Source organism: Perna viridis, chromosome 5, assembly GCF_037379345.1.
Source record: "Perna viridis isolate PV_CMFRI_1.1 ecotype Kerala chromosome 5, ASM3737934v1, whole genome shotgun sequence".
Lineage (NCBI taxonomy): Eukaryota > Metazoa > Mollusca > Bivalvia > Mytilida > Mytilidae > Perna > Perna viridis.
Genome location: NC_142449.1, coordinates 7,456,724 through 7,472,247, shown reverse-complemented (window position 1 = coordinate 7,472,247; position 15,524 = coordinate 7,456,724). Strand labels below are relative to the sequence as shown.

The following is a 15,524-nucleotide window of genomic DNA, read 5'->3' as shown; positions in this document are numbered from 1 at the left end:
GTCAGCATCTTTCTTTTCTTGCCTCCTTAGCTCGTCTTTTTCTTTCTTCTTTCATTTCCTGATGTTCGTTTTGTTGTTTTTGGTCACCTTTTGTTTTCTGATCTCTTTCTACGTTGTCAATTTTAGTTTCTTCCCGTTTCCGCCCGATCGTTTGACGTTTTTTTCTTTTCTACAGTGTTTCTAGTTCACTACTCCATTGAGTTATAGATCCCTTGACTACATTGATGTCTTTGGATGTTATCCCAGCTTTGGTCTTGACCTTTTGTAGTAGGCCTTCTGTTTTGGTAATTGCTTCCAAAAGTTTATGCTGCTGTTTTGCTAATTGTTCTAATGCTAGTGTGTATTCCAAAGTACTTTCATTGTCTAGAACTTGAAAATCGCTACTTAGGTAAAAAAAAGGAAATACAATCATTAAGTATCTTTTGAATAATATGAACTATAGATGCACTCATTAACGTGTGTTATTTCAGTTGATTAGTTGAATATTGCACAAGAATAACAAATTTTAGTTTCACGTGAGCCATTTATTTGATGGTAATTTCATTTTAATTGAGAACTAAAAAAAGTTTACCCTTTATCTTTTACTTTTGTCCTTTTCGTGCCCTTTGCTTTTGATTGATCAATAGATCTCGGTGTTCTTATAGTTGGTGTAACCAAAGGTCGGGCTTTTGATACAGTTTTTGTAGTACTCTCATCTATCTTCTTTTCAACTTAAAGAACATTCTTTATGATAAAAATGTGAGATCATTGTTTGAAAGTAAAAATAATAAAACAAAACATAATATTGATAATAATAGTGCAATGTATTGATAACTTAAATTTCCATATAGCTAAGTCAAGCCATTGCAGCGACATTAAATTATTTTGGAGTGGATGGAATAATTGACAATTGGAAATCTCATCGCGAATGTCAAATAGTTAATTTGAAAACCGTTTTCTCCAATTTTGAGTTGAAATTCAAGTTGTAAGCAATAATTCTAGATATCTGTTATATCAGCTGACTAAAAATAGGATTTCACATTGTTTTAAGGATAGTGATGTGTAAAATCACCGGTATACCAAAGTTTCAAGTATTACCATCAGCCACAAGCTGCTGTAGTTTTATTCGAATCTCATCGCCAATCTTAATTATAGACTCTTTCAGCATTTCTCGGAAGTTTGATAATTCATCTGAAATTCTAACTGCTATAATTTGTAACATCTTCGACGCATTGGTGAGAACGAGTGATGGCGTCATTTGTAGTTTTAACAAATTCCTCAAAAACTATTTCTGCAGATGTTGCGGTCGGAAGATCTTTGAGGGTTTCTGTTTGCTCTTGGATTAACCCTAATGCTTCAATATCCATGATGATATTATGACCTAAACACTGTTACACCAGTTTTAACTTAGTTCTAAAGCATTTTCATCTCACGCTTAGCCTAGAACGTTAATTGAGAAAAAGCATGATAATATATTCAATTTGGCATGAATACATAAAAATGTAAATACACGAAGAAAGTCGTACTATCTCTACATCGACAGCATCGGGGTTTATAATATAATATAAATATAATATAAAATATAAATAAACGCTTGCCAATTTGTTTTGCGTTTTGTAAAAAAAAATTTTGTCATTATACTATACCCGGCATCGAAAAATATTTCGCACGGTTTATATTCAGACAAAATATGATATTATTGATTTAAATGAATATTTTGTACCTCTGTATTTTGAATTATCCATCAATCAATTTTCATAGTTCATGTTTCACTTTGTTACTAAAATAAATTCTAAAATGTCACTAAACAAGGAAATCCCTAATTAACACATTTTGCCTTATATCTTCGTCGTAAATTACACAAATGCTTATGACTGCATAGCAGTCTCTGAGATGTAAAATATGGCAACTCCAAATTGTCATTGTTGAGCATCTTCGTCTTATTTTTTTTAAGTATACCAAGAATATAAAACAACACAACTGTTGACTTGCTTTCTTTACCTTAAAATAGATCATAACCAGTAGTTGATTTTCACATATTTTTTCCCGAAGGAATGTGGATTTTAAACAAAGTTCTTTTATGCTATAAATTACTGTATATGTGTTTAAAATACATCTTTCTATTCTATTTCTAAATTTTTGAAAATATACTCATATAACAGATATGTATTTAACAAACTCAGGGGGCTCAGTTGTAATTTTTATCTAAAAGTTGATCATATTGAATAAGTTTAGCATGTAGGTTTTCCATTGTATTTTTTCTGAGATCCTTGATTTTAAGACAAAGTACTTACATAATAACAATCACCAAATGTGTTTTGAAAATGCATATTTCTACAAAACTTTTAAAATATTCGAAAATATACGCCATAGTACTTTAACCCCGCTGCATTTTTTGCGCCTGTCTCAAGTCAGGAATTGCTTGTCTCTGTATGTCTTTTTCAACATTATTTTTTATTTTACTTCAGTATATAGGGGCAACTCTTTCGCTGTACTTGTGTATAATGATGTTTTTGGGCCAGCTGCAGCCTGCCCTGAGGCATGATTTCCTCGTCGTTCATGACGATGACCTTGGGCTGACATTTTCATCCCGTTGGGGTTGTTGTCTCTTTGACATATACACCATACCTATTTTAGTTATATTCTTGTAGAAGATACCATCTACCTTAAATATCTTAGTATATTTTTAAGTAAGTCAAAGAATGCACCTTAATCCATCACCTATTTAGTTGAATAACACAACATCGTGTTTTAAATGTTTCAAAAATATTTCAATGCTTTTTAACTTATGAAGAAATAGTCCAAGCTTTATTTACTTCATGCCATTGTTACCCCCTTTATCAACTTGTTTTGTATAAAGTTTAACACGTTTTCTTTTATAAATCAATCCTATCAAAACTTGAAAAAGTTCGATCAATGTTAAGTTATGTTAAGTGTAATTGAAGCAACTCCAGTTTCTTGCGCAGAAATAAATTATAATATGCTGATGCGGTGTTGCTTGGTATAAGGGGGAGAACAAAAGAAAACGTCGTTTTGAACATACAACGGTGAAGGGTTTTGAACAAAGTAAATACTACATTGATTTACAACATATATTACCGATAAAGGGTCTGTAGATATAATGAGAAATGATATGGCTGAATATGTTAATAAGACAACAACCCCAGAAGGATGAAAAATTTCAGCTCAAGGCCACCCATGGGTATTCAATGAACGACAGGTAAAACTCACACAACATTATAGGCTGCAGCTGGCCCCTCAACAATATTTTTACAGGTACTGCGAAATAGTTGCCCCTCTTCATTCAAGCAACAAAAAAGTAAACTGAAAGTGAAAACGAAAAAATACATACTGAGACCAGAAATTCTTGAACAAAAAATACAGCGTGGTTAAAATACTTTTGCGTGAACACAACCCTCCCCTTTTTAAATCTGGCCATGGTGGAAGAAAAATATTACACGTTACACAATTAAACACACATAAAAATCTGTTTTAAAAGTTCTAAGTTCCTTGTAAAATAGAAAGAGTAATCAAGGGAACCAACGTTATAGCTGTAATCAAAAGAATATAATCCAGGGACAAAGACCAGACATGGAAAACAGACATACACAACAAAGAACATAAAGTAACTAAAATCATGCACACAAAGTAACAAAAGCAAATGAGCAACTCGGACCCCACTAAAAACTGGGAGCATGGACCGGGTGCACCGGTAGGGTAAGCGTCCTCTGCTTTTCTAGAAACACACGCCGAGTTGTACATAAAAAGTCAAGTGATATGAACACTCCATACGTGAGTGCTGAAGGATTGTTGCCACATATGAAAATAAAGAAACTGATTATACATTACACAAATGCACAAACAACAAACTAATTGCAGTTAACTGACATGCTAGCTCCAAACCAGTTTAAACCTACAAAAAGTTATATCTTCATCGTGTGGTGTGTAAAAATATGGATTTAATATCTTTATCCGATCATATATAACTCACTTTTGAAAACTACTTATCAGAATAAAATCTAGCCTGTTGATTATCATATATACAGCGGATGAAAAGATGTTTTTGCTGTTTCTGCTTCTATCCAATGCTCTTTCTTGTTAATACCAGAATGAATGATTTTTGCTAATCCACACGTAACAAAAGAGTCCCGTCTTAGATCTTGTCTACAAGTTTAGAAACTCGTAAATAAATTACTTACCTTTAAACAAAATGTCAAGGTATGGCCTGATTTATAATCCTAAGTTTATCTACCATTGTAAGTAACAGTTAAGGAAGTACTCGACACTACTCGGATATTTTTTTTAGTTTTATTTTAAGAAAGTAGGGCAGTATGATATTACTTTTTGTTAGTTAAATGATCAGCTACAGTAAAACAGCAACAGATATGTCATTTCTGAAACATTTCTTCATTAATTAAACCATACTGCAATGGTCTTTGCAATTTACAAATGATTGTAATGAAAATAATTAACAGTAAATTTTATATCAACATAGGTGAAACTTGGGAATAATTTACCTCCTAGTAATAAATTTGGTAGTTATTTGATCTGAGAGAGTAGTCTTAAATGTTTATAGTACTTAGGATTACATTTTAAGCAGTTTTAAAGATCGTATGTTTTTAGTTTTCAGATTTGATCGCCTTTCATTTTGCAGTGTTACTAAGAACAAATATATGTTGAATCTCAGAAAGAATATCATCTTTGTACCATAAATGTTCCAAGTAGTTTTTAAAAAAATTAAATCGGACTTGACAGCGCTTCTCTGTTTTTGAGCTCCTCATAATTCACAGTTGAAAGTAGTCGGATATTGACATAGCTCTCAAAAACAATGTTGTCAATGTTTTACACCGAGAGCAATTTTTTAGAGTTATGTTTACAGAATAGTTTTGAACTTAAAACCATATGTACTGCAGACTTTATTCTCTATTTCAATAAATAATATAGCATTACCGAAAGGACAAAGCCTTGGACAAAATAAATTGGGGAAAACGTAAAATGACAAACAAAACACATACGTTTAAAATAATAAAGAGAAAATATTGAATATTACATGTAGATATTATACTCGCGTTTTATAGAATTCCTTATTATTAAATCATGTTTGACAACTTTTTCAACGATTGAGCTGTAAATAACTGGTACATGGTTACGAGTACGAGTATGTTGTTCACACTCATCATGTCTAGTAAAAAAAATCAGTTTTTTGCTCAAAGATAATCTTGAATACACATTTTAAAATTTCAAATGCAAAAATCATAGGTCATCTAACTTGATTTTGATATGAGTGAGCCTTAATAAAGACAATTATTAAAACATTTTGTACGGTTGCTATAAGGAATTACCACTTTTGCCCAAACTTAAAAAACCTGGTATGTAGAATTTTTTTTATATATTTATTTAGAGAACACTTAACAGTGGGAGTATTTCATAGTTTAATAAGAAAAGTGGTAGACACCCAACTCCTCTTCTTGTAAAATTTAAAATACCAAAAATTTCCATCACAGTTCTATCTCCCCTCTGAAAGAAATAACCTCTAGCTAATTTGAGATTTATGTCTGCTTTATTTTGCAACACGACCAAAAAGAATGCTCCGTGTAATAGCTGTTGTCTAAGTGACCAATTTCTCATGTTCATATTTATAAGATGGCATAGAATGGTTTTACTTTAGTAAAAAGTTATGGAATACTTCCACAGCAAATCAAAAAGGGTTAATAAATAGACCATTAAATGCCAATCGAAAACTGACTTTGCTACAATATAAAGAGACTGACTGGGTAGTTGTTCTTTTTGGACGAAGGGTCATTTGTTGGACAATAATCGTACATAAGTTACCATAAAAATACCATATTCAATGATTTGATATTAAATAGTTGCATATAGTGGGGTGGGATTTGTCGATGTTTATATATGTTCATTACAAGTTACAATGTGCCACTAAAACAAGGTCTGTGGTCACTTAGATGAATTTACATTTTTTTAATTCAAAGTAGTGTCAGCTCATTAGTTATATTAAAACAAAAACACATATAGGAAGAAATAACGAATCGTTAAAATGGAATGGCAATCGGAGACATTAGAATTTAACGACAATACTAAAACACAAAAACATGAGACACAGACCATCCATAAGTATTAAACGTAGTGAACTGAATAAAATACCATTTATTTAAAAACTTAGGATAAGACAAGACAAAACACACAAGCACAGTTTAGCATCATGATCGGTTGGTCTGGTCGAGACATCCACAAGAAGATCTCTAAAATAGAAACCTTATATAAGTATTTCATGATGACTGTAGACTTCTGTAATGGTATTAACGTAGGGTTAAAATACAAATGTCTCAGAAGTTTATTAGACATTTTCCATGCTTTACTAAGGAGCCAGTGTCAAAAATCTTATGGACAACAGTGCCGCAATAACTGTGAAAAATATGCCCGTGGGAGATTGAGCGAAAATATATATGTCAAAATCCCTATTTTATAATGTTTTCATTTCGAACATACTATGTCTTCCATCTATAAGGTATAAAGCAGAAGAATGTGTCTTTAATTTGGTTAAGTTCATTTGAGATTGAGGGATTTTATTCATGCAATTGGCATTATTCATGTGCATCAATTTCATGACCGGAACAGAAATTGAAGCACTGAGCCAGTTGTTTAAGTTAAAATCGAACTTAATACGCAAATAGAAATAGATAGACAAAGAGTGGAACAAAGTTTTGTTCCGATAGGTGTTTCAATGTCTGTTAGAACACCTGTCTCCAAAACCGGACAAAAATAATGTCATCTAAAACTTCCATATCTAACAAGTTTATCTTTTAGTTCTCTATTTCATACACCTTGGCGAAAAGGATCACGCATGATTTTAGTTTTTCATGCAAAAATATGATATACAAGGGAGGAATACAAAGCTTTTATAATGTCATAAAAGATAAGAACACACTATTTGTCTTTTAAGAATTCACAACTAATTCAAATTACTTGTAAAGTACGTTTTTGGGTTCATCCTTTACTGCTGTAAGTACAGTCGTAAGAAAGAGTAATCAAGGGAACCAAGATTATAGCGTTAATCAAAAGCAAATGAGCAACACGGACTCCACTAAAATTGGGGCATGGACCAGGTGTACCGGTAGGGTCAGTGTTCTCTGTTTTTCTAGAAACACCACCGAGTTGCACAAGTCAAAGTCAAATACGGGATAGAGGAAAGGAAAACTTAGACACATTAACAAATCAGTTTTCATAGCGCAGATGGATACACCGTAACGATCCACGAGTTCATGATGACGACCATAAAACTTCTGTAATGATGACTTCAATCATGTAGCAGCAAAGCCCTGTTATAGAACCCTATTTGTTAGAATTCTAGCGCGATACAAATAGTCTGCTTAGTTTCGGCAAGGCAAGCTCTGGCATAACGTATAAGTTGTGATATGAATACTCCATTCGTAGGTGTTAAAGGGATGTTGTCACAGATGAAAAGAAAGTTGATAATGCTGAATGAAAAGCAATCACGTTTGTCGTTAAGTTTGGTCAATAGTTTTTCTTTCCCGTCGATTTCTAAGTGTAGGTCCAGATATGAGGCTTACTTCACAGTGTCTGAAATATCCTTTATCTCAAGTTTTTGGGGTAGATGCAATGTATCGAATTCCCGAAATTAGGATTGTTTAAAGATAATACGTCATCCATATAGCGGAAACTGAGATTAAAGGATCTAGCTAAACGATATTCTTTCTTTCGGATCAGATCAGCTATAAAGTCAGCCTCGTAAGAGTGAAGGAATATGTCAGCAAGTAGAGGAGTACAATTTCTTCCATTGAAATACCGACCGTTTGTTGAAAAACGCGTCCACCACACTGGACAAATATGTTGTCGATTAAAAATTCCAATATTGTTTAAACCTCTGTTAAGACACTTGTGAAGGTTTGGTATGAGAACTAAATCAATAGAATTAATATATTAGAACGTAAGGTCACGTGGATGCCAACTACGTTCTCCTTATATATAGTGCTGAGTAAGAATATCAAAATCAAAACCCATTTTCTAATTCGATTGTAACTGTAGTGTCCTTTATACACAGTCATAATATTGTTGCGAGATTGGTCTGCTAGTATGATGACGTTAATGTCATGAGGATATGACAAATTCTTCATAACCTAAATAATGTCATTAAGAGTAATTTAATGAACACATCGATATTCTACAATTACGGCGCCAAATGAAATTAAGTGTATCTTATAAAAATGTGTCTCGACCTCTTCTTTTCCCTTTAGTCGATTTTCTTGCATATTTCCCAAATGCGTCGATTAAAATTCTATTTTTCCGATTTGATTTGATACGGCTCTCAGTATTTTGGACCATTTTCAGAAGTTTGTCATTTTCAGCAGGAGAAAGATAACCATGTAGGTAACTTATATTTAAAGTCATAAAGTTTAAAGGTCGCTCAATTCCTTTTTATAATACAAAGTATCTTACATTGATTTTGTGTAGGGGAAAATATGATTCGATGTGATTAGTTCATTAAATTCGGAGGAACTTCTTGTTACCAAGGTTGGCATTGGTTAGCAAAATTTACTTTTAAGAATGAAAGTAGCTCTTGTTGGTTTTCGGTATTACTGTCGTCGCTTCGTTCTTCGTGTAATCAGTATGGTGTACTTAGAATGGGACTAGTCTTGTGGTGATGTATTTTTAAAAGGCCCTGATTTTTCAATTGGCAAAGAATGATCAGTTTGCTTAACGTGTGCGTAAGTGATGAATATTAACTTATGCAAATTCCTATGATCAATAAATTTACAAAGCTTATTCATTGAATTTAATCGTATTAGGATGAAAGCGTTCAATTATTTATTGGTTATTAATATTTTATTTGTACATTTATTGATGAAGATCCAAAACTTGATTCAACTTCATTTTATAAAGTCCAATTTTTTTTTTTATTTTGGTAAACGGTTCAAACTTCGGATGAAAAAGAAGACATTCTTTGTGAATAATTTATCGGAAATTTGGCGATACTTGGACCAAAGAAGTTCTATACTTGGTTGGTTTATTTAATACAATATAAAACAGTCAATATAATGGTAGTTTAAAGTATTGCAGATACAAGTATTAACACAATTAAAACGCAACAGATTTACAATATATATGACTGGTATTGTTTGGTATGATAGAACATGTAGAACAAAACGAATGTAAAATGTTACATCATATTATCTGTAGTTATTAACCAACTACCCAAAATACGTTAATATATGTCAAAAACTGACCAATTGATATGAATTCATACCCGGCATCTTTACGGGAATATGAAAAAGAGGGCCAATATGGATCAAAACAGGGCCAATACGGCATCAAAACAGGGCCAATACGGCATCAAAACAGGGTCAATACGGCATCATAACTTACAGGTCGTTTAACACTGCCATTTTGAATTAGATATTCTCACTTCATTATCCTGCTGGATTATTTCTGAATATGTACCTAAACATGTATATAATCAACCAAACAAATAAGAAACTTAGAATAAGGTAAGGCAACTTTATTTTGATTAGATCTGTAAACGCTGTAGTATTCCCTTCCACTTTTCTCAAAATCTATGGATTAAAATATCGTCCATAATTTAAACGTCGAAAATCCAGGATAATTTGGTTTAAGGAATGACTTTGTTTTAAGTTTGACAAATAAAGAATTTATGAAGCTTTTTTAAAAGAAATATCAAGTATTACATACCTAATAACCTTTAAGAGACAGTATTAATGGCATTTTGTATTGTTGGCTTAAGCATATTTATGATTATGAATAAACATGGAAGACGTATCGTTTATCGACCTAAGCAAAAACATTTAACATTGATAATCACAAATTGATAAATAAAAGTCATTTGGTATTTGTGATAATTCTCGTCTATTGATGAAATCATATTTTGGTAATCGAGAACAGTGTGTTGAATGGAATGGTATATTGTCACTGCCTAGAAAAATAAATATAAGTGTCCTTCAAGGTTCCATACTGGGATCCTTACTTTTTATTTAATATGTAAATGACAATCTAAAATATATAACACATTCAAATCTTTAAAAATGAGTAAATCTCACAAGACGAAGCACCCATCCCTTATAGAAGCAGGAACTTCTTAACCTTGAGGAGCAATTGCTTTTTTCTGTTCGTACTTAAAGAATGAGTAATCAAGGAAACCAAGGTTATAGTGGTAATCAAAGAGTAATCAAGGAAACCAAGGTTATAGCGGTAATCAAAATAATGTAATCCAGGGACAAGTATTAGCTTTTCAAAAAAGCTACTCGTCTCTTAGAGTTAAAATAGAATACGTGAATGTCCTTAAATGTTATATTTTTCTTATTTAAAATTATAAAAGATATAAATTTTTAAATATATACGGTAAATAATTTTCGGTAAAAAATAAAACTTTTAACGGCTGTAATGTTTCAAAACATTTTGGATTTTGATGTAATTCTGCAGATGGTTAGACTTTTCAATGCTCTACATTATGGCTCCTTATATTGATTATCTATCTTGTATAGTTTAAGAGCTGCAGCTCTATCAAACTTTATGAATTTTGATGAAATTTTGCAGGAAGGTAGAGCTTTGAATGTTCTATATTAATGCTTTTTACATTGATTATCTATCTTGATGCTGACAGAATCCCAAAGATATATTCCCACAACTCATTACATCATCCTAGGGTACATAGTTTCTTAGAAATTGACTTTGACATAAAACGTAACCAAAGACAATCATGCATGATCAATCTTTCTTCTATGTTTACGACAAAATCATTCATGCGCGAAAAGCCCGCGAAAATAAAACGGGAATACACGATAGATAATGTAGTGAATATTAAATAACATTGATAGTATAAAATTTTCTTGAAATTATTGTTAGAGTAATCAAGGGAACCAAGGTTATAGCGGTAATCAAAAGAATGTAATCCAGGGACAAAGACCAGACATGGAAAACAGACATACACAACAGAGAACATAAATTAACTTAAATTATACATACAAAGTAACAAAAGTAAATGAGCAACTCGGACTCCACTAAAAACTGGGAGCAAGTACCAGGTGCACCGGTAGGGTAAGCGTCCTTTGCTTTTCTAGAAACACCCGCCGAGTTGCTCATAAAAAGTCAAGTCCAGGGTAGACGAAAGAGGACCTTTAAAAAGAACCTTTATGATATTTTGTATGGTTTCCTGTTCGTTATCCCGGAATTGTTTTGTCCACGGAGTTTTTACTTTAACAGCATGCTTGATGTTAGATAACTTTTTAAAAAGTTTGAGGTAACCACAAAAAAAAAAAAAACAAAAACAAAAAAAAAAAAAAAAAACAAAAAACATCGAATTAAATATTTGGTACATATTTTAGAAAAATATTAAGTACAGGACCTGAAAGGTTTACTTCATCTTGTGTATCTCTCTCTGTTCTTTGTGAATTGTTGGGTATTGTGTGTACCTTTAAATGAAAATAGAGAGTAACCTATGACGAAAATCATTGAACATTGAATCATTATAACAGTTTCGCTCGTGTCAAAATGAAAGTTATGAATTATAAATTATTGTTATTACCACGTCTTTATCATATTCTACTGTATAATAACCCATTTTTATACTTAGTTCAATTTACAGTTTCTACATGTTTCACTGCAACTATATAATAATCTTATCCTATGTAGAGAAATAAAATTCATACCAGGCTTCCGACAAAATCATTGCCATCATCATCTTCATTCTGTAGTTCCACAAAATCAGAACTTATAACTTCTAAAGAACAAAATTATTCATATATGTATCAAAACATGTACAGGTTATTTTAAAGGGAGAATAGTTATATAATATGATATTTTAAAGTTTTATACAAGAAAGGCATATAGGTTTTACCTTTGGAAATCTGGGATTGATTACTAGTTTAAAAAAGTGAAAAAAGTCAGTAGTCAGGCGAAAATATTTTATCTTCGCATAAATCAATTATTATTTTTAAAAAAGTAGACGGAAATAAATATTCATTCGCGTGTATTATTTTGAAGGTTATACAAATATCTATAGAAAAAAATATTTTTATCAATAGAAAGCAAGAGTTTTGTTTCACTGAAATTGAGAAAAAAACTACAAAAACAAAATTAATAAATAAAATAAAATATAAAACAAAACAAAAAACAATACAAGCAAAAAAAAAACAAAAAAACAAAAACAAAAACAAAAACAAAAACAAAAACAAAAAACAAAAGACAAAAATTTCAAAACATAATCAATAACTATTCTTACCAACATTTCCAAGGTCTACATCCATGTCCTTTTGTCCTTCTGTGGTTCTGATTTACATGACAATTCTACGTATTGAAATTCTGCATCAACACCATTTATATCTGCGGATCTATTTGTACACTAGAAGAATGAGAAAATTTATTTTTTTATTTATTGATTTATTTGCAATTTTGATAGCAATAAACATTGTTTGACCGCAGAGCTTTGTAAGCTTACCTGATCATTAAATTTAATCCAAAAACATATTATGCTTGCATGTGCTTAAAAGTATAACAAATGTGAGCATGTCCTAAATCGATAAGCCATCCTTTCCCTGTTAAACATTTATCTGGACACTAATCTTAGGATTCAATTTCCTCTAAGCTTTAACTCTTTAGCTTTAAAATTTTCATATAAATTTTCTCATCATTAATTTATTTTTTTGTCTTTTTGCCGGTCATCCACATTCAAAATAATTGAGGAGGTGAGGATATCCTCTGTCAAACGTCTAATTTTGTTTGTGTTGGTTGTATTTGTCTGAATATATATACCAAAAAGCATACCTTTATTGTAACAGCAGTTTCTTTCTGAAATATTCCTTTCTGAAATCTAACTTTAATATTTTCATCAACATCAATCATGCGTTCGTTTTCATTAACTTCAACTGTTAATGTAGGGTGACATTCAACAACAGCACATTGTAAAAATGATAATTGGTGCATGTTAACGACTGCACCGACAAAGGTCACATTCTGAAAATGAAAAAAATGCTAGGAATAAATTTTGGGTTTCTTAAAGTGTTTTATGTAGAAATAAGATGTAAATAAAACTTGAGCATCCAAAATATTCAATAATTGTCATCAATTCATTTTTTACAAAACTTAATTCATACTTATGAATTTGCATCAAAATATATCAGACCGACCTTTTGGTATACAAAGTTGATTGAAGTTCCAAATAGGAATCAGACAATTAGTACTTTAGTGTCTTTTGCACAAAAATATTTTCCTGAAAATCTTCCAGAATTCTTAATAAATAATGTTAAATTGATAAGGAAATTATCTCTTCATTGTTTACAGACCGATTCATACTACATTTACTAATGTTTTACGTTATATATAAAAAAACATCCAAATAAAATGTTGTTTAATTGAAAAAAAAATGGCTGCATAAACCTTACGTGATATTCAAGATAAATTCTTAGAATACCTTAAGGACACAAACAATTCAACAAACCATATAGTACACAAATATTCTTACGCCAATTTTTAAAAATGTTTCCAAGAAAAAACCCTAAAAACATTTAAAGTGTTAATGTTTAATTTCGATATAGTTTGTCCACGTAAATATTAAGCACACTTTGTACTTTGTAGAAGATCTTCGATGAAAGTATATAGTTTAACTTCTAATCAAGGACACACATACGTCAATTGAAGGCATTTCTTCCTTTGAAATACTTTTTCCTCTGAACCATTTTTGACCATCAATAGAATATTTCAAATCAAAATGTTGATCAGCATCGTTAGATTTGATCGGAACACAGACTGTAACAGGCATCTACAAATCAAAGAATACATACATTTTAACCACTTTTAACAGTAGTATATTCACTAGGAGATTCATCGCAATTTAAGAAGGATTAACGGCTTCTCCATTAAAAAAATATGTAAGCCGTAGATCAACAGTTTTAGATTGTATTGGTAGTATTTGTTGACTCCTTCAATTTATTTTACCAATACAGCACAATATGAACTCAAAATCAAAAAATCAAAACAGGAAGGCAAAATCAGCACTGTTAAGTTTTACCAAAGTATGTCAAAAACGCTTCTTATCATAACGCCTGGTTTTATCCCAGGAATGACACCAGAGATCTACAGAATGGGAATTTTGTGCTACTGCAAATTTCAATAAGCAATATTTGGTATATAGTTCCGGTCAGATAAATGTTTCTTTTTACCGCTGTAGCTTCTTGCACTTCTTCTGATCATCATTATTATTATAATGTGAGTAGTATAACATAAGTAGAAGTGATTTACTGAGGCGATTTACAATTAGTTCAAAGGTAGCTCTTACAGTAAATGCGGATTCAATATCATCATTTTATTGTCTCAATTAAATGTACTATTTTTACTCTAAAACACTTACAAATGACCATATTACTAATCTTGCGTTTCAAAGTCCAAGTTTGTTGGAATAGCAAGTTATGGAACTTATGCAAACTGGCAGTATATGCTATTGTATTTATTAAAATCCCTACTCAAAGATTTTATAATAAATTTTATTTATTTTTATCTTTTATTCGGTCACCTAGCATTGTTCAGTGTGATAGTGTCAGTTAGATAAAATGTTTCCCTTTATTTGCTGGAAATCATTACAGGCAAGTTCAAGAAGTCGACCTGGACAAAAAAAGATATCACCAAGAGTGATCGATTTGAGCAGAAGAGGAATACCATCCATCCATATGTAGGTGCAACCTTCGAGGAAGCATTCCAAATTTCCAACTCACAAGAAACCGTTTGCACTGGAATATTTAGTTGTTACCTGTAAATACAGAGTTTTACCAGATGATGGTTTTATTGTAATGACAGATGAGGACACTATTTCATCATTGGATTCCAAAACCTTGTCAAGATGTTTTTCAAGATCAGAACTTTTACATTCAAAATCGCTTTTCTTCAAACCATTTTCGGAAGGCATGACATACAGAATACAAATTATGTCGTGGTCAAACTTTCCTTTTTCCTTTTTTCCTCAAATCTGAAATATAAACGCAGTTTATTTTACGAATTAATAAGAATAACTATTCTAAAGTGCTTCACCATTGACCAAAACTACAAGAAATAAACATCACAGTACTTTTTTTAAATAAAAAATCCTGTTTCCTTTTCTTGAGATTTTCTAGTGTAATAAACAAACAGATTTTGAAGAAATATTTCATTCATTTAGAACCGAGTAGACATCATTACAATTCCATCATTTAAGGTGCTGATATTTACATATCATGGTGTATCCTTTACTGTAACTAAATTGCTCGATGTATTCTGATCATTCTGTCTTGAAATGAAATGTCATTGTTCACTGGCTATTTTAAAAATAACATCTAAATGGACTCTTGTAGAACATCACAGACTGTGCCATTATTTCAGAAAAATGTATAAGAGCACCTATTTCATTTGGACAAAATTGCTGAATTTTAGGATATTATAATTTAGAAATGTGGTTGTGAACCGTGGTTTTTATCCTTCTAAAACCATTTGGGTTTTTGGTCCAAGTGTAAGCGAATTGGCCGAGCAAATGT

The 15,524-nt window shown here is 31.4% G+C and overlaps 1 protein-coding gene across 5 annotated transcripts; it reads right to left on the bottom strand.

Moving 5' to 3' along the window:
- Positions 1-168: 168 nt before the first annotated feature.
- LOC148615795 (uncharacterized) lies at positions 169-14,977 on the bottom strand. Of its 5 annotated transcripts, XM_088582392.1 has the most exons (8): positions 14,768-14,977; positions 13,652-13,783; positions 12,790-12,978; positions 12,248-12,367; positions 11,676-11,746; positions 11,372-11,438; positions 4,179-9,943; positions 1,233-1,419 (listed from the first exon to the last, which is right to left on the bottom strand). In XM_088582392.1, exons 1-4 carry the CDS (start codon positions 14,921-14,923, stop codon positions 12,263-12,265), a joined length of 582 nt encoding a protein of 193 aa, XP_088438518.1. In that variant the 5' UTR covers positions 14,924-14,977; the 3' UTR covers positions 1,233-1,419; positions 4,179-9,943; positions 11,372-11,438; positions 11,676-11,746; positions 12,248-12,262. The 5 variants fall into 5 exon arrangements, with proteins under 5 accessions (XP_088438520.1, XP_088438517.1, XP_088438518.1 ...); XM_088582391.1 differs by lacking the exon at positions 1,233-1,419 and adding an exon at positions 247-380 and having other exon boundaries at positions 4,179-11,438; XM_088582389.1 differs by having other exon boundaries at positions 4,179-11,438.
- Positions 14,978-15,524: the final 547 nt, after the last annotated feature.